The sequence below is a fragment of the Aotus nancymaae genome, unplaced genomic scaffold, assembly GCF_030222135.1.
Source record: "Aotus nancymaae isolate 86718 unplaced genomic scaffold, 86718_ANA_hifiasm-v0.15.2.pri h1tg000008l, whole genome shotgun sequence".
In the NCBI taxonomy this organism is placed as follows: Eukaryota; Metazoa; Chordata; class Mammalia; order Primates; family Aotidae; genus Aotus; species Aotus nancymaae.
Window position 1 is genome coordinate 9,974,835 of NW_026988419.1, and position 25,166 is coordinate 10,000,000.

Sequence of the window (25,166 nt, forward strand, 5' to 3'; positions counted from 1 at the left end):
TCTTGCTGCTATTTTGGAAATTTTCTCTGGGCCAGAGAGGTTTGAACCAGTCATGTCTAGGAGTGTTTGTTTTCTCAGGAAAAGCAACTCTGTTAAAGCCATTGTTTTTAAAAGTCACCGGGAGCATTAAAAACCTTCGAACATCCATTCATAGTGCTAAAATTTAGGAGTGGTTGGGGCTTCAGTCAAGCAATATTGAATTAAATGTGTAGAGCACTTTAAGACAGCATTTGATTGTACATTTAAAATAGGGAATGCAAATTGAAATTCCTCCTGGGTGCTTTAAATCATGCATTATATGTGCAGTATTTTCAATTAGCTGCAGAAAAAAATATGTTCAGTGTGGCTCTATTTTTACAGCTGGGAATTGCTCAGAGAACACAATTGACTATTTCATACATGTGAGATTTATTTAAATGACTCGTGAGGCATTTGCAGTTTAGCCAATAATTGAAAATATTGTTGCAGTGTGGCAGGTAAAACTAGGAAATCATTTCACATTCCTGAAGAGGTGTTCCAAGCTCAGTACCGTATTATATTAGTTGAAGAGGGGCGAACAGGGAGTTAGATCAGTGTTGAGTCTCAGTTTTTCACATTTCAGTCCTGGGTTTTACCCCACCATGGAAATATATGGGATTGTGCTTTCCAGAAGGACCTGAAACGCTAAGGTGTTATCTTGTTTCTATTCTATTTTTATATGCCAAACACAAATGAATGGTCAGAACAGATACGAAAATCCCTGTCCATCTCCCAGCTCTCTTCTGACTCCTGCACCTTCCCTCTGTTCTTTGTACCATTTCACATCAGATGTCACCTAGAATACTGATGCAGAAAGCTAAGCTGAGTCTCTCAGGATAGACAGTTCAACCTTGATGTTGTAAATGGTGGTTAGGTGACACTATATTAAAATGGATCATTACTTGTGTGATTCAGACAAAGTATGGGTTAACTAGGCATTTCGAAGGCAGAATTAAAATGCTAACCACCAGTTTCTAGCCTTTCTCCGTAATAGTGGTTCCCAACTGGGGGTGAGCCTTCCTCTCTCCCCCAGGGACATTTCTCAATGTCTCCAGACATTTAGTTGGCACATGTGTGTGGGGTGCTATTAGCATCTCCTGAGTAAAGGCCCAGAATACTGCTAAACATTCTACAACACACAGGACAGGCCCCTACAATGAAGAATTATCCAGACCCACAGGTCAAGAGTGACAAGGTTGTGAAACTTTGCTCTAGAAATAAGTATACATTCTTAAAAAAAAGACCTCCCCAAATACTTTAGACCACACCTGCTTATAAGATGGTGGCTACTGTAACTGACCTTAATACATGATGACAATCAATAGGTCACTGAAAGCTTTGCTTTTTCATCAATGCCTCCATTATATATTGAGCACTTCAATGTCCATATGCCACACTGGAGGCTGGGGTGCCATGGTGAGCAGGACAGAAAAGGTTCCCACTGGGCTCACAGGCACAAAGAGAAGGCAAGATGACAGTGATCCAGTTAGAGGGAACATAGGCATGGAGGCCTCAGGCTGGGAAGAACCCTGCACCTCATTGATGGCCTAAGTTACCTGCAGTTTGAAAGTTGGTACATGCAATACGGTAAGATGTTTTGAGAGAAAGGCCGCATTCCCTTTTTATTACAGTATATTATCTATATGTATAACATATGACAATATATTTTTATTATTGTACTATTTCATCTCTTACTTTGCCTAATTTATAAATTCAACTTTATCATAGGTACTTATGGACAGGAAAAAACATAGTGTATATAGGCTTCCAAATTACATATGGTTTCAGGCATCCACTGAGGGTCTTAGAATGTTTCCTGTTAAGTTAAGCAGGGACTGCTGTCTGTAGAAAAGGAAGCCAAATCCAGACCAGGCAGGCTGACTCACAGGCTATGGAGAGAGGGTGCTGAATTTTCTTGCAGGAGCATAGGGAAGTCATCAGAGGGATTGACTCAGGTTTTGGTGTGGAGGATATGATCAGCTTTCCCTGTCAGCAGAGTCACTGGAGCAGTGCAGGCAGAGAGTTGGGTTTAGGAGACCAGTGTTCCTCCTCTGGAGATGTTGGTGGCTTGGGCTGGGGACAGAAGCTTGTTGATGGTTCTGTGGGATAAAGGAAAGGATGAAGGACAGTTCCCAGACTTTGGCTTAGGTTCTTGGATGGATGGTTGGTGGTGTCACTTAGGAAGATGTAGAGCCTGGGAGAACAGAAGGGTTGGGGTAAGGAGTACTTTTTCCTCCCATCCTAGAATTTCTATGAAAACTGATAAAGGGAATTCTATATATCTTTCTATTCCTTTTTTTTTTTTTTTTTTTCAGGAGAAACACTATGTTTTAGAGTCTGCTTGCAAAAATGGAAGATTTTTCTCCTGGATTACCTCATCTTCCAGTTGCCATTATAATAGGCTTTCCAGTGGTGCTTGGATTTATTTCTAGATGATCTCTTTGAGCAATGCTCAGGCATTTTCTATATGAGGTATTTCATCCATCTAAACAAAACTACGATGAGAGTTGGCTTAAACTCTGGACTTCTCTCATGGCGTCTGTTGACCACTGAGGCAGGGCTGGTCTGGCTTTGACACACTAAAACGTTTTTTAAAATTATGTTAGTATAATCCCACCCTATTTCAGTTTCAGGCTAGTAGGAAAACACTTCCTTATTCATGAGCTTGGCAGCCTTGGAAAGAACACAAGGGAAATCGCCAGAGCCTGACACCCATTTCCTTAGTCGCCAGTGACCATCAGTCATTTCCTGAGCCCATCACCAGGGCTATTGATGGAGTCACGGGGCTGAGCTGCTGCCCTGGGGAGGGCAAGGCCTCTCAGGCATGAAAGTCTGATGAAGTCACATGCTAGAGACCCTAGGGTCCTTCTAATACCAAAGAAATAAAGGAAATTGAAAAAAAAAACAGAAATCTTCAAGGCAGCTTTACACATTCCTTTTGATTTTTAGAAACGATAATATTTGAACATTTTGCATTTGAGGAAATGTTAAGCTGGACTGTAGTGTAGACCTTCAGAGGCTGAAGAGAGGACCCCAGTCCTTCGCAATGATGGTGGTAAATGGAGTAACGACAGAGGCCAGCTTTGATTGGGGCCTCCAAAACTCTCCTTAGAACCTGAGTCATACTACTTTTTAAAATCCTATAACAACTCTTAAAGTGGGAACTACTATTTACGCCAATTTTATAGATGGAGGAACGGAGGCACATTGAAGGTAAGCACTTGTCAAAAGTCATGCAGTTAATTGGCAGTGGAGGTGGCATCTGAACTTGGGTGGTTTGTCTCAGGGGCCATGTATAGTGTCCTAAACCCTTTTTGTTAATTTCTTATAGAATAAGAATTAATACTGTTACAAGTCGAATAGTTATGAAAATGTACAATTATGCAAGCACACTAAAACTGTAGCTATTCTTTTTAAAAGAACCAAAAATATTACACTTTTGCATAATTGTACATTTGCAGTATGGGGGAAAATAAGAAATAAGATCTGTCATAAGGTACACTGGCATTTGTTTGCTGACTAAAATTTTGCAGTAGGTTTTTTTTTCTTGTTATTTTGAGATAGTTATATAGATTCACATGCAGTTGTAAAAATAATATTAATAATTCAGAGAGATCCTGTCTACCCTTTACCTGGTTTCTTGCAAAGGCACTATCTTGCCTAACTGTAGTACGGCATCACAACCAGGAAACTAACATCACACAACCCATCTACCCTATTCACATTTCACCAGGTTTACATGTGCTCATTGGGGTGTGTGTATTTACTTCTGTGCAGTTTCATTACATGTGTGGATTTGCGTGGCCACCACTACAGGCACGATACAGAACAGTTCCAGGATGAGGACCCGTCGAGCCTCCCTCTTATCGTCACATCCACCCCTTCCCTCTCTTGTTCTCTAACTCCTGGTGGCTACTGATCTGTTCTCTATGTCTGCACCTTTGTCATTTCAACAGCGTTATATACATGGCATTACATGGTATGCATTTTTTTTTGAGATAAGCTTTTCCATTCGGCATCATTCTTTGAAATCCAGCCAAGTGGTTTTGTGGATCAGTAGTTTATATCTTTTTATTTCTGAGTAGCAGTCTATGGCATGGATGTACCACAGTTTGTTTAACCATTCACCTGTTGAAGAACATCTGAGCTGTTTCCACTTCAGGGCTATTAGAAATAAAGTTGCTGTGAACATTGGTATACAGTTTTTGTTTGTTTGTTTTTATTATTATCATTTGTTGAGATGGAGTCTCACTCTGTCGCCAGGCTGGAGTGCAGTGACGCAATCTTAGCTCATTGCAACCTCTGCCTCCCGGGTTCAAGCGATTCTTCTGCCTCAGCCTCTTGAGTAGTTAGGATTACAGGCACGTGCCACCATGCCCATCTAATTTTTGTATTTTTAGTAGAGACGGGGTTTCACCTTGTTGGCCAAGGTGGTCTCCATCTCTTGACCTCGTGATCCACCTGCCTTAGCCTCCCAAAGTGCTGGGATTACAGGCATGAGCCACCGAGCTCGGCTGGTATACAGGTTTTTATGTAAAATGATTTTCATTTATCTCCAATAAATGTCCAGGGTTGCTGGATTATACAGTTAAGCGGATGTTTAGTTTTGTAAGAAACAGCCAAACTTACATTTTAAAAAAATAAAGAATAAACAGAAATTACCAAAACTACCAAACTTTTTTTTTTTTGAGATGGAGTTTTGCTCTTGTCACCCAGGCTGGAAGTTCATTGGCATGACCTCGGCTCACTGCAACCTCCACCTCTTGGGTTCAAGCAATTCTCCTACCTCAGCCTCCCATTTAACTGGTATTATAGGCGCCTGCCACCATGCCTGGCTAATTTTTGTATTTTTAGTAGAGACAGAGTTTCACCGTGTTGACCAGGCTGGTCTTGAACTCCTGACCTCAGGCTCGGGTGATCTGCCTGTCTCGGCCTCCCAAAGTGTTGGGATTACAGGTGTGAGCCACCGCACCTGACCTACCAAATTATTTTCTAGAGTGGCTGTGCCATTTTATATTCCCACCAGCGATGTGTAAGTGATCCAGTTTATCTGCATCCTCATCAGCAATTGGTGTTGTCACTAGTATTAGCCATTCATATGGACGTGTAGTGACATCTCATTGTGGTTTAAATTTGCATTTCCCCAACGGCTAATGATGTGGAATGTCCTTTCATGGACATATTCACCATCTGTACATCCTCTTTAATGGAATATCTGTCCATGACTTTTATTTATTTCCTAATTGATTTATTTTTACAGTTGGGGTTTAAGAGTTTTCTCTGTAGTCTAGATACGAGTCCCTTGTCAGATGCGTGATTGGAGAATATTTTCTCTTAGTCACTTCATCATCTTTGCGAGATCTTTTGCAGAGTAACACTTTTCATTTTGATGAGGTCCAACTGATCAGTTTTTTTGTTTATCAGTTTTTCCTTTTATGAAACTCAGGCTTTTGATGTCAACTCTAAGAAAAATTAGGGTTTTGATTCGTGCTTGTTGTCATGGGCAGTGCCTGGCATTGAGAAAGAGACCCATGGAACAAGATACATTGCAGTGTGAATGGTTCTTCCAGCTTCTGTCTGGTCGTGTTCTGCAGTATGTCTTAATGAGCTGCCTGTTTGTTGGGGTCATGGACACAGGGTCGCCCTTGTCTTGCAAAGGCTATAAGGTGATGATGGTATAAAAAGAAAAATATTTCCAGGATAATCCGTGGTACCTCCCAACATAAGATTTTTTTTTGCACATGAGAGCATCTGTCTGGAACACTCTTCCCTGCCCTTATCTCTTCCCCTCTTTGTTGATCCAGCCCATTCTCCAGTGTCTGCCCACGTGGCCCTTTCTTGCACACTCTCCTCAATGTCAGAGCATTCGTAAAGTAAATACGTGAAAATGAAAGTAAATATCAATTAAGTAATAAGACGATTTGGTTAAAATCTGCTTCCCCTCTAGACCAGGCTTTCCCAACCTTGGCACTACTGACATTCTGGGCTGGATAATTCTTTGATGCAGTCTGCTGCCCTGTGCCATATGGGATGCTTGGCAGCACCCCTGGCCTCCCCCCACCAGATGCCATGGGACCACCCTCCCTGGCTTCCCCCCAGCAGGTGCCATGGGACCACCCTCCCTGGCCTCCCCCTAGCAGGTGCCATGGGACCACCCTCCCTGGCTTCCCCCCACCGGGTGCCATGGGACCACCCTCCCTGGCCTCCACCCTATAGTGAAAAGCAAAAAAATGTTTTCAGATATTGCCAAATGCTCCCTGAGGGACAGAGTCACCCAGGTGGAGAACCGTGCCTCAAGACTCTGAGAGCTGGGAGGGCAGGTGCCGAGTCCCTTTTCGTCCCTTAGCATGGGGCCTGGCACTGTGGTGTTTCATTAATATTTGTAGGATAAATGAAGGGATGAATCAACATAATATGGGACACTTGTTTACACGGCAACCTTGGAAATACCACCCCAACTTCAAAGGAACAAAGTGGGTTTTGTTGGGCACTTGAGCTTCAGGAATCTCTGTGCGGTTGGGTGTGGGTTTCCTTGCGCTTCTCTCTGGTTCACTGAAATGGGAACGCGGGAGCTGCTGAGTTCCTGCCTGATAAAAGCCCATATCCTCCATGAACACTGCCAAAGCGGAGCTCTCACAGCATAGAAAAGGCATCTCTGTTTATCCACAAGGCGTGGACTCTCCTTGTGAGAAAAAGAGGGCATCCAGGTAGACATAATGGGCCTTCCTGCAGGTGGCCTTCCTGGGGTGATTTGCACCAGGCGATTTGCAGACCTAATTCAGCGTTCACCTGCTGAGTCTCCTTTACCCCCGGCTGGGCCCTGCTCCCTGTTCACGAGGGAGAGGGGGAAAGTAGGGGTTTGGGCTCTGTTTTGCTTGGCTAAACAGGTTAACTGGATAGGATTGGTTTAGAAAGTTCCCAGGAAGTAAGAACAGTGGTCGTAAGATAATTTAGGGTGTATGTGAACATTTTAGGTTTTTCTCTCAGTGCCTGGCTGTTCTGTTTCCTGAACCTGAATGATAGGACTGGCTTTGGCTTAGTAAGAAAGATGTACCCAGTGAGGAGTGAGTAGGCGGTGGGCAGGGAGGACTGATAATGTCACCCACGGTTCCCTACTGCTGTGTTGTGGGTTTCAGGAGGTGCATCGTGTCAGGGCTCCTCTCAGAAGGGCTCCTCTCCTCCTGCAGAGGAACAGCTGTCCAGCCACTCAGCCTGGGGTTCACACCTTCCCCAGTGCTTCTAGCAGGAGGCTCAGCGTGGTGTGCACATGTCCACCTCCAGCTGCCAAACTTCTCAACAAGCTGTAGATGAACCTGGGTTGACAAATTTGATAAGGTGGGCTGGCGGGCCAAAGCTTCAATTACTGGTACCACATCCTTTACCTTTTAGGATGCACAAAAGTAACTGGCCTCATTCCTTCCTCTCCCAAATAGAGAAGCCTTGGCTTGAAAATCCCAGGGAGCAGCTGGGCGGGGTGGCTCACGCCTGTAATCCTAGCACTTGGCACTACTGACATAACTCTTCAGTGTGGGGCTGTCTTGGGTACTGTAGAATGTTTAGCAGCATCCCTGGCCTCCATCCACTAGATGCCAGTAGCACCTTCTTCCCAGGTGTGCAACCAAAAATGTGTCCAGACATTGTCAAATCTACCCTGGGAGCAGAGGGGCAGTGTCACCCACCACCACCAGTTGAGAACCACTGCACCTAGAGTAACAGACATTATGTTCAGTTCTAGTGCCTTATAAACTTGTGTCACTTGTTTACTTCGAGTTCTCAATGATTTAAACACTGGACAGAGAGGCAGAAAGAAGACAGTGTTTCTTGACCTTTTTCTCAGTTGACCCTTTAAACTCTGACACAAGATGAAGCGTGGCATACAGAGCACTGGCTTTTAAGCGTCAGGTGTTTTTTTACCATGTACCATGTATACAGTCTTGCCAGAGTCTTCAATTTTTCTGGGCCCTAGTTTTTATCATCTATAAAATATGAATACTAATGCCTACTTCTTAAGTTGAGGGTTAACGTAGATGTTGAAAAGGAAGCTCCAGGTACAGTGTCTGCCATATAGTTGACGTCTTATTCTGTTTTTGTCTGTAACAAAATACCACAGACTAGGTGGCTCATAAAAAATTTATTTCTCACTGTTCCTGAGGCTGAAAAGTCCAAGATCAAGGCACCAGCAGGTTCAGTGTTCAGTGAGGATCTGCTTTCTAGTTCATAGATGTGGCCTTCCCTGGTAGAAGGGACTAGCTAGCCTTCTGAGGCCTGTTATCAGGGCACCACCATTCATGAGGCATCACCTTCATGATCTAATTACCTCCAAAACACCCAATTTCTAATACCATTGGGGGTTAGGATTTCAACAAATGAATTTTGAAAGGACACAGTTACTCAAACCACAGCAGTAGGCGCTCAGTAAATGGTGGCTATTATTCTTAGAGGACTTGAGAATGTATTCCATACATTTTAAGCAAATTGGAATTTTTTTAAAAGTTGGCAATAACAGTAGTTGCTGATACCTAAAATAGTAATGGAACAGTTAATTTCCATAGAATTACAATTTATTTCATAAACGTATATTGAGTTGCTACTATATACTAGGTACTATTGCCAAACACAGAGAATAAAAGTCATAATCCCTGCCATAAATATCTAGTATGTAGATTTGGCCACATAAATAAGTCAAATCATGTTCACCAAAATAGCAACACCACTTACTAAAAAAAACTCAACGTAAATGGTCTATGGGTTGTAATGGGGTGTAACATTTATCTTAGTATATATAAAAAGATTCCCCTCTGTTTCAACTCTTTCTTTTTTTCCCAATAAATACCATTTTTATTAAAGTTTTATGATCCTTTGATTTAGCCATGGTTGTGCTCCATAACCTTCTCTGCCCCGCTTTAGAACACATTTCAGCTGTTCCAGAATCTAAGTTCCTGACAAAAGGAAAAGGGATACTTGTTGTAAGTGGCGATGTCCTTAAAGAAATTTTGACAAATACAGAACAGTATACAGAATAATAAACAATATTCATATTCCCACCATCAGAAATAACTATATAGATATTTTAATATGTCCTGCTTGTCTTTTTTTCTGTGCCTGTGTATAATTTTTACATAGTTAATTATACCATAGGTTTTTTTTTTCGATTAAGATATATCCAGAATATATTGCCCCTAAGTTTTCTTCAGAGATAGATTCTTGACAGCCAAAGGCTGTTGTGTTGGATGGATGTCATTAACTGTTCTTACTGTTAGATGTTTTAGGTCATGTTCTCCCAGAAGCAATCCCTGAGCCAAGGATAAAGTGCAAGTGATTCATTAAGGAAGGGCTCCCAGGTGAAACAGTAAGGGAAGGGGAAAAGTGGGAATTAAAAAGGGAAGAAAGCAAGCAAGAAGTATCAGGTGGAGTCCCACACTCAGAGCCCACGGGGAGCTCTGGAGAGTCAGTTACACCCAGACCAGTCGTCAATGGCGATTAGTCTTCAGGGAGGGAATGGTGTTTGTGAACTGTCAGCCATTTAAGGCCCGCTAAGAAAGTGCCTTCAACTCCCACTGGTAATTGTCTGAGGTAACAGGTACAAACCATTAGCAACAAAGCACATAGAAACTAGGGGATAAGTGCACAAAGCTGGTAAAAGGTCACCCACAGTGTCCCCTCCATGGGAGATTTAGTTTGCAATTATAATTGCTATTGCAGTTATTTATTGCAAAGAATCTTGCAATGTTTTTGCTACTGAAAATAACAGTAAACACTTTTGGACCTGAATCTATTTTATTATTACATTAGGGTTGATTGATAGAAGGAGTATTACTGTTCTAATAGGTAGATACATTATTAAGATTATTTATGCATACCAGGGATTGCCTTTAAGAAAGATTTTTTAAAAATCAATTTACACTTCTAACACTTGATAGTCATTTTTTTATTGGCAAGAATCCAGAGTGTTAGTTTCTCATCTCTGAATTGGGAGCCCCTAGGCATATCAGGGTTATTCTGAAGGATCAGAGAAGTCATGTTCATGGCCCAGTTTTGGGTATAGATTGATAAATAATATCTCAAAATATGATTTTTAAAAAATGTATCTAGATACTGATAAAAAGAGTTTGGATTTTATTAACATGTTTAATAATTCATGGTTGTATTTTATTTTCATAAATACTAAAAATGTAATTAGTCATGAACTATGTGTAATTTTTTTATGTCTAAAAAGGGTACTTCCATGTATCTTGCTGAAGAGAGAAAATAAATTAAAAAGGTGCTTCCTTGTTTTTAAAGATTGAGAACTACTGGTCAATATCACTATGAGGTCTTGGGTCACCTCTTGGTTTCTGGATTAGGAAATCACCCATTTGGACCATTACATCTTAAAGACCTATCAAAAAGAAAAGTCTATAGGACTTTATAAATAAGTAAACCAGATTTAACGATCTAAGTCAGCAGACTGAAAAGCGTATCTAAGCACTATTAAAGGTTTTCTGGGACATACCCACCTCCATTTCCACAGTAACCAACCCCTTAATTCTCTTACAGAGACATCGAAACACACCAGCATTGTCTTAATGTATTTCTGGGTCTTAAGTAGTCTAAGGAAGTTATAAAGATACAGTCAGGGCTTTATCAAGGCACCAGTGTTTGACTGTTTTCTTAGCTTGATCCTTGAGACTTTCTAAGTAGTTGCTGAAATGCAAATCAGAGTATTTCAGGTCTTGAGCATTGAAGAGGACCAGGAGAAGTGAGCCAGCATTTACTGAGCACTTGCTCTGAGCCGGGTATTAGGCTGGTTAATGTGTCTTTCTGTTTACACCTATTGAATTCCCATGGCCACCTTTGAGATAGGATTTCTAATATGGCAGAGAACAAAGCTAAGGCAGATAAAGATTGTGACTTGCCTTGGATCTCTTTGTTAATGGGTGGTAGAATTGGAATTTGAACCTTAGGTGAATTTCCCCAAAACTTAGAGGAAAATAGAATAAATATCCTGTAATCTTGAATTTTAAAAGACAGACAGCTAAGAAAGCTCTAATCTCCTCCTTCCCCCTAGCCTTTTCCCATCAACCCAAAGAGATTTCAGAACAAATAATATATGGATAAAAGGCACTTGATGCCAGAGTGTATTTAACAATAAAATATGTGTCTTTTCATTGAAGGAACCACTTAGATGTTGTTGCTATACTATTCAGTTGCTGAAAAGTTATTTCCTAAACATTTTTAAGTTCCATTTTGGCCAAATTAATTACCTTCATAGAATGAACATACACTTTGAAGTTAGACAAAACTTTTTTTTTAAATTCAAATTTCTCTAAGTTTTTCTATAGTAGCCTGAAATAACACATTTTAAAACTACAAAGCTGCTGTCCACTTGATAAATTGGCATTTCCTGTTCTCTAAATTTTAAAGATGCTGAGTCATTTTGGTAATACTCAGTACGCTTCCCAAGGATTACCAAGATGCACTTTAGTTTGCTTGTTCACCTGATTTGGTATCATCAGAAAATGTGGTAGATGTCTGTTAAATGAAGACAAGTCTTGGTGGACATTATTTCAGTAATTCTTACACAGGTTTGAGAGACAAAGACCATATGTGAGGCTTAACCCTGATTACTTGTGCATTAACAATTACTGTCACCTTCCAGAGACAGGCTTAATCTCCCTGGGTCACCTCCTGAAGAGTCTCTAGAATGCCTCTTGCCAAATACCCTTAACAGTGTTGGCAAAGAACTGGTGAGAAACATTTGGCCTGAATGCCGGACAGCATGATTCTACTTAAGGCCACTCGGAAGTCTTGGTTTGGCAGCCCAAAACCTTGCCTGTAGATTTCTTTCTTTCTTTTTTTCTTTTTTTTTTTGAGACAGAGTCTCACTCTGTCACCAGGCTGGAGTGCAGTGGCGGGATCACAGCTCACTGCAACCTCCGCCTCTCGGATTCAAGTGATTCTCCTGCCTCAGCCTCCCGAGAAGCTGGGATTACAGGCATGTGCCACCAGGCCCAGCTAATTTTTGTATTTTTAGTAGAGGTGGGGTTTCACTGTGTTGGCCAGGATGGTCTCGATCTCTTGACCTCATGATCCACCCATCTCAGCCTCCCAGAGTGCTGGTTACAGGCATGAGCCACTGCGCCTGGCCTTTGCCTGTACATTTTTCTTTTCTTTTCTTTTTTGAGACAGAGTCTCACTCTGTCACCTCGGCTGGAGTGCAGTGGCACGATCTCAGCTCACTGCAGCCTCATCTACCGGGTTCAAGAGATTCTCATGCCTCAGCCTCCCGAATAGCTAGGATTACAGGCATGTGCTACCAGGCCCGGCTGATTTTTGTATTTCTAGTAGAGACAGGGTTACATCATGTTGGCCAGGCTAGCTTTGAACTCCTGGCCTCAAACAATCCGCCCACCTCGGCCTTCAAAAGTGCTGGATTATAGGCATGAGCCACCGTGCCTGGCCTATACACTTATTTCTTTAGGAAGCCCTGGCAAGAAAAGCTATTGAGAGATGTCATGATTCGGACACAACCTACCTGCTGTTTTTCTCTACCTGCTGTAGCCCCTGTAGATTATAAAGGGGCCCTAGATTACAAGAACCAGTATCCTAGCAACATACAGACCAGAAGGATAGCGAGACTTTCCCAGTGCCTGAGATGTCAGCTTTCACTGAGGGGCGGGGAGGGGAGAGGCTGAGATAAATCCGGGGACTCCCCTTGTCGTGCTGTGCGTCAGTTGTTCATCACTGGCATCTGCATTGTTAGGATTCCGTTTTTAGGATGGGCTTGATTCAGGAGACTGGCTGCCGTCACATGAGGGAAATCCACTTTTGATTCTCCCAGCCTAGCTTTTAATGCGCAGCGGGCTTCTCTTGTCATCATCCAGTCTAGATGGCCATGGGAGGCTAACCGATTCAGTGTCAGCAGCTAGGTTTTCATAATTTGATTTTCCAGTGATGTGTGAGCCATCGGTGTAAAACGGTCACGGTCTGGTTTTCCTAATTTGAATTTGGATATAGTCCAGAGAGTGGTGTAAGTGGACTTTGGATTTTCCTTATCACTGTTGCCCAGCACTTCCACAGTTAATTTAGAGTTTGTTAGATAAGCGTGCTCAGTGCTACTTCTTCCTCACTAAAAGGAACTAGAGCTCCCTGGAGAAGTGGCTGATTCCATCTGGAATGGAAGATGTACAAAATGAGCCTAAACATCTTGTCAGACCGGAAAGCAAGGAGGTTAACAGGACTACAGAGTCGTATCAGAAGGTGTGAGAACCAGTGTGAAGAGGCTCATTTTGAGCATCAATAAGAATAATATTTGCAGTGGATCAAGACCCTTAAAGTATGTTGAAAAACATGAGTTTATAGTGATACAGAAAACAAAACCCTCTAGTCAATCAACCTATTTCGAATTATTTTGAAAACTGTTAGATATGGAAGATGAATCTAGAATTTATCCTGCCCTGGTAATACAAAATAAACCTCAGGGTAACCCAGTAGTTCATTATGGGAAATTTCTTTTTAGATAAATATTCTAATAAGTGAAGAAGGAAAGTTAGAATTCTAACAGCACCACGTTTGGTAGCTCCTAATAAGACAGTGCACTTAGGCAGTCATCATGAGCAGCTGCTAACACCACAAAGAGACAGCTACTATCTACTGATTCCAACATGCTCTACAGCACCTCTACAAAATATTCTTGCAAAATGAGAAAATTGGGGCTCGGCAAGGTGGCTCATGCCTGTAATCCCAGCACTTTGGGAGGCTGAGGTGGATGGATCAATAGGTCAAGAGATCGAGACCATCCTGGCCATCATGGTGAAACCCCATCTCTACTAAAAGTACAAAAATTAGCTGAGTGTGGTGGTACACTCCTGTAGTCCCAGCTACTGGGAGGCTGAGGCAGGAGAATTGCTTGAACCCAAGAAGCAGAGGTTGCAGTGAGTCGAGATCATACCACTGTACTCCAGCCTGGCGACAGAGGGAGACTCCATCTCAAAAAAAAAAAAAGAGAGAGAGAGAAAAATGACTCAATCTGATCAGTCCCTACAGCTAGGGTCAGCAGGCTTTTCACATAGAGGGCCACATAATAATTCTTTTTGGCTTTGCAGGCTATACTGTCTCTGTTGCAGCTCGGCACCTCTGCTCAGCTCCCTATCATAGCACAAATGCAGCCATAGACAAAACATATGGTCAGATCTGGCGCATAGGCTGTAGCTTGCAGACCCCTGCTCTAGCTCTAATAGTTTACAGGAAGTACAGAAGATTGAGGAACTTGTTGAATGGCATCACATTGATGCAGTTAGCAAAATCTAGCCTAGGGAAACTCTACAGGACAAAAATCCTGGCTTCTTCAACAAAAAAGAAGTCCAGGGAAAAAGTTAAAAGTAGAGTAACTAGAGGAAGATTTAAAAAAGGCAAGAGATGTAACCAGTTGCAATGTATGGAGCTTACTTAGATCCTAATTCAAATATACTATATAAAAAAGACAGTTAGATAAATGTGAATATGGGCTAGATATTTAACATGTTAAGGGGTTCTTTTGCGGTGTGATGATGTTATGGATATATATTTTAAATCCTTAGGTTTAGACTATATGTTGAAATTATTTTGAATGCTGTTATATGATGTCTACAGTTAACTTCAAAATTTTCTTTGATTTGAGTAGAAATAAACCAAGCCATGCGTTGATAATTGTTTTCTTCTGGATGTGGAGTATAGGGGGGAGTATTAAATATTTGCATCTATTTGATATCTCCCATGGTATAATAGTTTTAAAAATATACATATGTTTTATAAAACATGATCACTTTAAACCTTTTCTAGAGAATGAGAGGGGATGGAGAACTTTTTCTCCGTTAGACGCTTCTGTGTCCTCCCAAAACAAGTGTGCACCATCCAGCTAAGAATGGACCCAGAAGAATCTTTCTTGTGGTTTTTCCCACCAAACTGTCTGCCTACAACTTATTATGCCACATAGAGCAGACTAGTGTCATATCATTTATCATTTGTTCATGTGCTATATGTGAACTATTTTATAAGACTCTATTAGGCAGAAAATGAGCTTCATCGTTTGTGACCGGGGATCCTAGTCTCCATTGTTCAGTTGTTCAGCACCAGTTCCAGGCTAAGGGTCTGGTCGCAGGTCTGGAGAGGTCATGGCAGTGGCGGCCGTGGCGGGGTGTGAGACATCAGGGAGCAGCAGGAGTGGGGCACACTAGAAAGCAGGTGCCCAGCCCATGGGGTGGCAGCTGTGCAGAACATTTGCATGGGGGTGAGGGCCCAGTTGTACCAGAACTTCCATTCTTTTTCATTTTCCCTAAGAATAACCCTAATCTAGACTTCTGATGTTTTTTGACTTTTAGTTGCTAAAAATATTTTTAGAACACTCTGTATTGCACATCAAACACTTGCTGCATGAGTCCCACTGGTCAACTTCTGATTTTGTGTCTACCAATGAATGGTAGGGCCCTAAACTGACCCTGTGGGCACCAGGAGTCTAAAGTCCCTGCTTTCTGTGAGCTTCCAGTCTACTTGGAAGGAAAGAAAACATACTTGGAAAACAACTAAAATGAGAGATGCAAATAGGAAATGTGATAGGAATTCAAAGAAGGGAATGAAGAACCCCATCTTTAACAGTCAGGAAAAACATCACACACACCGTGGAAGGATTTAGGAAGAAGTGTTGCCGTGGCTAGGTGGAGGCTAAGGGAGAGGAGCAGAGGCTCAGGATTGGGAAGACAAGCTCTATCAACAGGAACTATGACTCTTGAAAAAGAGAAGGGTTGGTAAATTTTTGGAGACTAGGGCCCCTCCCCGCATAGCTCACTAGGGGATAATTTTTCTGAACAATCAAGTGAAAACAGGCAGCAAACTGTTGAAAGTATGGCCCTGAAGGCAGAGAGTCTGAGGATTTGAGCTGCATATTTGAGCATCACCTGTGTAGAAGAGATGGTTGACGCCATTGCGTCTGTAGATAAGAGTGGGTTCCTCTAATGTCTGCCATTGGCAAGTGGTGCATTTATAAATGTTGGGGATGTATTTTGAGTCTGGCATTTGCAAAACTACCATCCCATTAGTTACTACATTAAATCATGGCTAAAACTCAAAGCGGTACCCAACTATTTCAAAAACATTCCCCATACTGAAAAGTAGAAAGGTTTGAAGTAAGAGAAACTAGAAGAACATGGGGACTGAGACAGCTGGCATTTGGAAGGATATGCCTGTGGCGATGGCTTTATTGATGGGCTTATGGTCTTCCCTCCAATGATGGCCTAGAGACTTATTTTTTGCTGTTGTGAAAACAATATTCAAGAAAACGATAATCTTCCATCTTGTTGCTCTGCAGTACATTTGGGCAGCACTCTTATTTCTCTCTGATTTGAAAGTGTAAAGTGTAATTTCTCTTAAAAAGGAAAATAAACAGGAGGTTTCTATGTACTTCCCATTATGGCGTCTGCTTATTCGAGAGATAAGCATTGCAAAGCTTGAGAACTCCAAGTTACTTCATGTACACGATTGCCTATTTGGACATGAGTGTGTTTCATTGTTAGGAATTATGCAAGCCTAAAGGAATGTGTAGATCACCATCCACTCTCCTGGCTACTGAACTTTGGAGAAAAGTGAAAGCTTATTCTTAGATATATATAAGCCAGGTGAATTTAAACGAGTGAGCATTTGGCCTAGGAAATGAAGACCAAGGAGAAGTTATGCCCAGTACATCAATCAAAAGTAGCTCTGATTCCAGGTTCTGCACAGCTTAACGCTGTCCCAGTGCACTTTTATGAAATTGTGCATAGACAGCTCTCAAAAACTTTACAAGTCCAAGAAACACAGAAAAACACCCGCAACAGCTTTTTTCCATGTCATAGTAAAATTATTCTTTGAGCAAAAATGTATAACCAAGCAAAATTCTGCTGAATAAGATACCTATGTATTTGAGAGACTGTCCTTGTGACTTTAAGACACTGGAGCTGTTAGATGTCTCACTGTCACTGGTCCTTTCGCCAGTGATGTTCTCTCTCTCTCTATATATATCTGTAGTATTTGAGTCTATCAACTTTAAGCTACCAGAGGGAAAACTAGTTTAATGTCCATGCATTATGAATGCAAATTCTAATATTTATTCAAATATCCACTAGTCTAGGAGGATTTCTTTGAGGAGGCTTCAGGAGTACAGATTACAGCAGGCCGAATATAGATACCAGAATATAATGCAAGAGTCAACAATTGAGATGGATGAAGTTGGCCACTGGATTTGGACATTTCTAACAAAGACTGTACACATTGTTTTATACTTATGATGGCTTTGTGCTATGTTAAATATTAAAGACGAAACTTATTGCCCAAGAGAAAGAAAAGGCAAGAGGGAGGAAGGAAGAGGAGAACACAATTTCTAGTTTTTAGATGAAATGAATAAAGCTTCCACGGTTGGGATTTGGAAGCTCTCCAGTGTCCAGTAGGCTCCAGGAAACTCAGTGGATTGTCATGGCATTAGAGCCAGTCCTAGGTGCCAAAGTCAAAATAGGCCACGCTGGCCAGTCAGCCCAAGCAGGAGCAGCGTATGTAGGTCACTTACATGTTTTGAATTTAGACAGGCTGAGTTTACACAGTCGTTTTACAATTAAGCTCTGGAGAAACACAGAACGTTCTAAATCTTTAGAAAAATGCTTGTTTCACAACATATAAGAAAACTGCAATGTCAACTAGAATGATGGCCTCAGTGGTTCACACTGGGGCCGTGTGTGTCGGAGAGCTGGGTGGGGAGTTCTGTGTGTGCCCACAGTCCTTGCTGGATGTAGTGCTGGCTCTTCCCTTGGAGAGTGTCTTGAGTTGACCTTGAGGATCAGGATTAAACACAAGCATTTTCGTAGCCACAGTCCATAAACACTATTTTGATGCAGTGAAAAATAATTAATAAAAACAAAGTATTTATGACCCATCGGATTCATCTCACAAGTGTTTGTTGAACACGTCCTATGCCCTAGGGTGGGAAGCACAGGACGTGCATTGGAAGGAAGGCAAGGAGACACCAAATATAAGGCCAGTTTGGCCTAACGCTGTCATTGTGCCTGTGTTTCCCCCCAGAGCACAGAGTCAGGATTTCCCCCTTCCTCCAGATCACCTGTCTCTTCAAAGGCTCCCCTCTGTTTTATTCTCTGCAGTCACCCCCAACCTCCCACACGTAATGAGAGAGGGACACATTGGCTCCACGGGAGACTTGTGCTTAGCGGGAGCTCGGCCTCGCAGGGAAGAACTGAATTAGCCGCATCACAAATGCTGCTTTTGTTTTACCAGCTGCCACTGTTAAGTTCTTACTTAATGAAAGTATTTGCTTTTCCATAAATACATGTAAATTTCCTACCTCTTACTTTTCATAGCCAGAGAGAGCTCCGTGAGTGAAAATAAAGGAAGGAAACTAATTTAAAACAAATCGCTATAGTTGAGAGCATCGGTGTAAGCAGCACCATCCTCAAAATTTCTGAATTTACTATTGTTCTACCCTGTTGTAACTTTAAAGCTGTCACTTAAGAGTCTTTTAATTAGTAATTCTTTAATTTTAAAGCAGTGTGCTTATGGTAAAAGAATCAAGCACAAGTGGTGATAAGATAATCATAGCAAGCCGAGGGATTCATTCCCTTGTTTGAAATCCTCCAGGGGTTTCTTGTGACCCTTGGAATGAAATCCCAGTGCCCTTCCAGGCTCTACAGGACCTTATCAGATCTGCACTCTCCTTCAGCTTCACCCTCCTGTCTCCCTTCTCTTCTCCACGACCTTAACTTCACATCTACACTGGCCTCTAATACACCAAGTTTATTCCCACTTCAGGGCCTCGGCCCTGCTCTCCCTCTGCCCAGCCCACTGTTTACCCATCAGCCTGTGGCTGACTCCTTCCCCCATTCAGGTCTCATCACCCGTGTTCCTGCTACAGAGATGGCTTCCCGACCACCCTGTATAATGCCCACCCCCGTCAGCCTTTCATCTGCTCCCATTCCTATATTTTATTATCGTGGCTGTTACCCTTTTCTGAAAATGCTTTATTGCTTGCTAGTTTATTTTCTGCCTCCCTTCTAGATTGTAAGCTCAGTGAGGGCAGAGATCTTGTCCATTTAGTTACATCATATGCCCAGCACTTAGAAAAGGGCCTGGCACACAGTGGACCTTCAGTAAATATTGGTTTAATTGGATGAAGGGCACTATTGAGAATTAAATAATGAGTAGGCCTGGCATGGCGGCCCATGCCTGTAATCCCAGCACCTTGGGAGGCTGAGGCGGGCAGATCACTTGAGGCCAGATGTTCGAGAATGGCCTGGCAAACATGGTGAAACCTCATCTCTACAAAAAAAAAAATACAAAAATTTGCCAGGCAACATGGCACACACTTGTAATCCTAGATACTGAGGAAGCTGAGACATGAGAATCACTTGAACCTGGGAGGTGGAGGTTGAAGTGAGCCAAGATTGTGCCACTGCACTCCAGCCTGGGCTACAGAGTGAGACTCTGTCTTAAAAACAAAACAAAACAAAGCAAAAAAAGAAAACACACGAGAATTAAATAATGATTAGTATAAGACCTGGCACATTGTAAGGACCCAAGAGATGGAATTTTGCTTCCTCTCTCCCCACCTCCCCAGAGTGTGTTTTAAAAACGGATTTAATTACACTTTTCTGTCTTAAATGTATTCACATGGCATTCAGTTATGCTGAGTACAGTCAAGCATACCTAGGTGAGTACAAAATGGTCTCCCAGGCTGGGTACAGTGGCTCATGCCTGTAATCCAAGCACGTTGGGAGGCTGAGGCAGGCGGATCACTTGAGGTCAGGAGTTCGAGACCAGCCTGGCCAACATGGTGAAATCCCATCTCTACTAAAAATATAAAAATTAGCTGGGCATGGTGACGCATGCCTGTAATTCCAGCTACTTGAGGGGCTTAGGCAGGAGAATTGCTTGAAACCAGGAGGCAGAGGTTGTAGTGAGCCGAGATCACACCACTACACTCCAACGTGGGTGACAGAACAAGACTCCATCTGGAAAAAACACACACACACACACACACACAAATAGTAAAGTGCCCATTTAAGTGTAATTTAAATATTCTTTAACTTACTTTTTCAGGTCGTCCTTGGCGGAAGGAACCATGAACTGGCACATCTCCCTCTTCCTCTTGGCCTCTGTGACGCTGCCCTCCATCTGCTCCCATTTCAATCCTCTGTCTCTCGAGGAATTAGGCTCCAACACAGGGATCCAGGTTTTCAATCAGATTGTCAAGTCGAGGCCTCATGACAACATCGTGGTCTCCCCACATGGGATTTCGTCGGTCCTGGGGATGCTTCAGCTGGGGGCGGACGGCAGGACCAAGAAGCAGCTTGCCACAGTGATGAGATACAGCGTGAATGGTGCGTGTGCACAGTTGCTCACTGGCGGGGCCCTTGCCCGAGAGTCTTGGGACAAGAGGGTTTATGGCTTGGTTTTCGTTGACAACCCCAAGAAGCAGAGCAGCCAGAGGGGTTTTGCTGGTGCCACTAGGGACTTAGGTTTAGTCTCTTCTAGAGAACAAACACTGTGGTGCTGGCAGTTAGGAGAACTAGACTCTGGTCCCTCTTCTGTGACTTTGGAGCTTGGGGTCTGCCACTAGGTCTCCTTTCCCAGGGCTCCAGCCCTCATCCCTGCAGGGGTTGTAGATGTGCTGGTAAAGCATGTGAGAGGGGATGGGAAGGGGTGGCTGTGGGGGGCGCACAGGGCCTTGTGATGATGGAGCCGTGCTGGGTCTTGATTGTGGTGGGGGCCACACAAATCTGCACCAAGGATAAAGTTGCACAGACCTCCCCACCCACCCCATAACAGGAGTCTATGAAAAATGAGTGAAATCCTAATGCACCCTGTGGACTGACCTGATGGAAATTTCCTGATGTAACAACAGTACCACTGGGAAGACTGGGTGAAAGGCACGTGGGACCTCCCTGCATATTGTTTTGCCACTTCCTGTAAATTTATAATTATTTCAAAATATAAAGCTAAACAAAGACTTGGAACCAACCCGGATGCCCATCAGTGATCGATTGGATAAAGAAAATGTGGCACATATACACCATGGAATACTATGCAGCCATAAAAGAGAATGAGTTCATGTTCTTTGCAGGGGCACGGATGAAGTTGGAAACCATCATTCTCAGCAAACTAACACAGGAACAGAAAACCAAACACCGCATGTTCTCACTCATAAGTGGGAGTTCAACAATGAGAACACACGGACACAAAGAGGGGAACATCACATACTGGGGCCTGTCAAGGGTAGGGGGTCAAGGGGGAGGGAGAGCATTAGGACAAATACCTAATGCATGCGGGCTTAAAACCTAGATGGTGGGTTGATAGGTGCAGCAAACCACCATGGCACATGTTAACAAAGCTGCACATTCTGCACATGTATCCCAGAGCAAAGTAAGGCCCAATGAAAAAGGTTTAGTTTGAGTTAAAGAAAACCCTTTAAAAAATGACCTATTTAACTGAACGAGCTTCATCTCCTGGCACTGTTTTGCTTCAGCTGAGGGGTCTCGCCCAGAGCCGTGTCCCACCTACCGTCTCCGTAAGTGCAGTGCTCAAGGGAGCAGGACTGGCTCCCCAGCCCTTCCTGGCCACCAACATCCTCTGCGACCTTCCACAAGTCACATTCACATCTAGGTCTGCTCACTTCATTGGAAGCAAGGGAGTCTTCCTGCCCGTGTTCTTCTATCTAGGCTGGCCCGAAAGTTCTGAGAATCTTGACTACACTGGTATGGTCAGCTGGAGAGTAAGTCGAGGGAGGTGGCGATTTGTGTCATTCAGTGCCTCACTCTGCGCCTGCCTCCGACTCTGCTCAGCCTGGCCTCCAGGGCTGCCAGCACCAAATGCCTAATCTCACTGCACTGTTGACGCAGCATTACACTTCTGCATGAGTTTGCAGTTTGTTCACCTGTTGGAAGCATGGAAGGACTAAATACTTGGAACACACTGTTCTTCCCCTTTGGTAGAAGTTCAGAAAACTCTTGGTGATTTATAACTTCCTGGTGAATCACTGCTAAAATGTATGGCCTTTCCTAGTGTGATCCAGGCTGTGTCGGCCGAGACAATTTCAAAAAGCAACTGGACTTTCGTTGTTTCTTTTAATGTTGAGCCACACTGATTTTAAGTCATTATTTCTGAAGTTCTGACAATATTGGCCTGCTGGCCATCTACCACTGCCTCACCCCTACCCCAAAAGAGCCAGGAGCTGGCAGCTGGCCCTGGAAATATCTTTCAGCCTCCAAAGCTTGCCATTTTCTTACTTGTAAAATGGGCCTGCACCATAGAACAGTTGTAAGGTGTGGTCCTGAGCATCTAAGAAAGGGCCATCCCCATTGTAAAGGCCTACACATGGCTCTCTTCGTGGATCCTGAGAAGACTTTGCCCTGTCCTGTGTAAAGCGTCTGAAGAGGACACACATTCAGGGTGGCAAATTGGCTCTCTAGGGGACCATCAAGGTGACTCTGGCAGGAGGTTTTAGGACAGTGTCATTTTGAAGAGACCCCAAGCAATAAAGAAGGATCTGTAATTTGAGCTCTCTATAGAAACACATTTCATCCTTATAACTTATTTGCCTCTTTTTCACCCTCTCAAACTAAATGGAGCATGTATGAATGGCTCATGTAAAATAAAGCTTACATTGCCATAAAATTAATCTCCTTACTCTTTGAGCTTGATACCAAGTAAAAACCACATTGCGCTGGATGGCGGCACATGGTAATTTTTTTATAGTCTTTCTAATGCTTATTTTATTCATCTTTTTTTTCCAAAATAGAAAAAAAAGAAATTACATTGTTAAATCTTTGGCAAGAAAGGAAGCAGCACTTAGTAATGTTAGACAAGAAAGAGAGAAAGAATTAGGAAGTTCCCTTTGATTTATTCCCTCTTGGCTACAGAAGTGAGGACTGTGTCAGCATTCATACTGACCTGGTGCCCAGAAAGGCTACCATGTGAATGAGGTCCGCATTGGGAACGTGGCGAGAACACCTTGAATATGCCTGTTTTGATGCAGAAGCACAATTGATTTTCGAGAGCTTCAGTAGTTATACTTTAACCCTACTCCCTCATTTTCTTAAGAAATAGGCCCCTGAGAAATCAGAAGACTTGGTTTCTTGCTACTCATAGCTATCCTGTTTATATTGTTCTTTTATTTTTATTTTTGAGACAGGGTCTTGCTCAGTCACCCAGGCTGGATACAGGGGCGTGATCATGGCTCACTGCAGCCTCAACTTCCCGGGCTCCAGCGATCCTCCCACCTCAGCCTCCCCAAGTAGCTGGGATCACAGGCATGCCACCACGTCCAGTTAATTTTGTATTTTTGGTAGAGATGGGGTTTTGTCATGTTGCCCAGGTTGGTCTCAAACTCCTGAGCTCAAACAATCCACCTACCTCAGCCTCTCAAAGTGCTGGGATTACAGGTGTGAGCCACTGCACCTAACCCATACTGTTCTCACTTGCTGCAATATAAAAGATTTTTAAAAGTTTTCTAGATCCTTATGGAAATATTGCTGTATTTTCTGATTTCTCTTTTAGGAGTTGGTAAAATATTAAAGAAGATCAACAAGGAGATTGTCTCCAAGAAGAATAAAGATATCGTGACAGTGGCTAACGCCGTGTTTGTTAAGAATGCCTCTGAAATCGAAGTGCCTTTTGTTGCAAGGAACAAAGATGTGTTCCAGTGTGAAGTCCGGAATGTGAACTTTGAGGATCCAGTCTCTGCCTGTGATTCCATCAATACCTGGGTTAAAAACGAAACCAGGGGTGAGTGGCTGCAGTATGTCGTGTGATTGCATAGTTTGTGAATGAAAGCATGAGCTGGCTTCCAGGACTCAAAGTCGTGTCTGCAAGTCCAATCCAACGGCCTGTCCATTGAGAAACTCCCGGACCCAAGGAAGTTCTGGTCGGTCTCTCTTCCTTCCCCTTCATGCTGCCATCGCTCACTGTGCCCCTGGGAGGTTTTTCTCCTGTAGTTTGGGCAACAGAGCGGCATCCGGCCCCTCCACTGTCTCCTCCTTGCCATATCTGGTCTCCAGTGTCCTTGCCCGCAGGCACTTGTCGATTTTGAAAGTTTTCTTGCTCATTCCTTCCTGCTTTTGCATCTGCCGCTCCCTTTACCTGGAATTTCCTCCTCATCCTTCCAGACCGACTAATGTCTTTGCCTTCCAGGCCTCTTGCTTCTGCCATTGCGGAAGATACAGGTACCTGGTTGTCTATTATGATTGGCATGCAATTACAACGTTCAGAAACCCCTCCATTATAGCACGTTCTGCATCTCAAAATATCACTCATTTGTATGTGTCTCTTCTCCCATTAAATAAAGGAGGTCTAATGTTGCTGTTTTAAAACTTAATTTGTAGGCCGGACGTGGTGGCATGCACCTGTAATCCCAGGTACTTGGGAGGCTGAGGCAGGAGAATTGCTTGAACCCAGGAGGTGGAAATTGCAATGAGCTGAGATCGCACCACTGCATTCCAGCCTGGGTGACAGACTGAGACTCTGTCTCAAAAAACAAAACAAAACAAAAAAACAACAAACTTATTTGTAACCTGGAGGTCCAGGTGGAAACTCGCAGGAGGAACTGTAGGTCTGGAACCACAGGAGAATGTGAAAGCTGGGAGTACAGATTTGGGACCCTTTTTTCTTTTTCTTTTTTTTTTTTGAGACAGTGTCTTGCTCTGCCTCTTAGGCTACAGCGCAATGGTGCAGTCGTAGCTCACTGCAGCCTCGGCCTCCTGGGCTCAAGTAATCCTCCCACCTCAGCCTTTCCAGTAGCTGGAACTATAGGTGTGCACCACCACACCTGGCTATTTTTTTTTTTTTTTACTTTTTGAGGAGATGGGGTCTTAGTGTGTTGCCCATGCTGTTCTCCAACTCTTGGGTTCAAGCAGTCTTCCCTCCTTGGCCTCACAGAGTGCTGGGATTACAGGCATGAGCCCCTGCACCTGGCCATGGAGTCTTTTTTCATAGAAGGGGGAGAGAGTCAGTAGGGAGAAGACACCCAAAGACAAAACCTAGGGACACTGTGGCCTTTCAGGGTGTGTTTCTTAAAAGTGTGGTTCCTGGAGTCGCTGCATTAGAATTACCTGGGCTGTGCATTGAGAGGGCAGATCCCTGGAGCCCGGCCCACTGCATTGGAA

The 25,166-nt window shown here is 43.2% G+C and overlaps 1 protein-coding gene across 2 annotated transcripts in view; it reads left to right on the forward strand.

The window, feature by feature from the left end:
* The window catches only part of SERPINE2 (serpin family E member 2), a 64,035-nt gene that overhangs the window by 17,319 nt on the left and 21,550 nt on the right, over positions 1 to 25,166 (forward strand). Inside the window, exons 1-3 of one of the 2 annotated variants that reach the window (XM_064372945.1) lie at positions 3,214 to 3,231; positions 20,107 to 20,387; positions 23,563 to 23,790. In XM_064372945.1, coding sequence (XP_064229015.1) covers positions 20,129 to 20,387; positions 23,563 to 23,790 — 487 coding nt within the window. In that variant the 5' untranslated portion in view covers positions 3,214 to 3,231; positions 20,107 to 20,128. Of the gene's footprint in view, positions 1 to 3,213; positions 3,232 to 20,106; positions 20,388 to 23,562; positions 23,791 to 25,166 lie in introns of those variants that run through there. The other variant, XM_064372944.1, reaches the window with a different exon arrangement.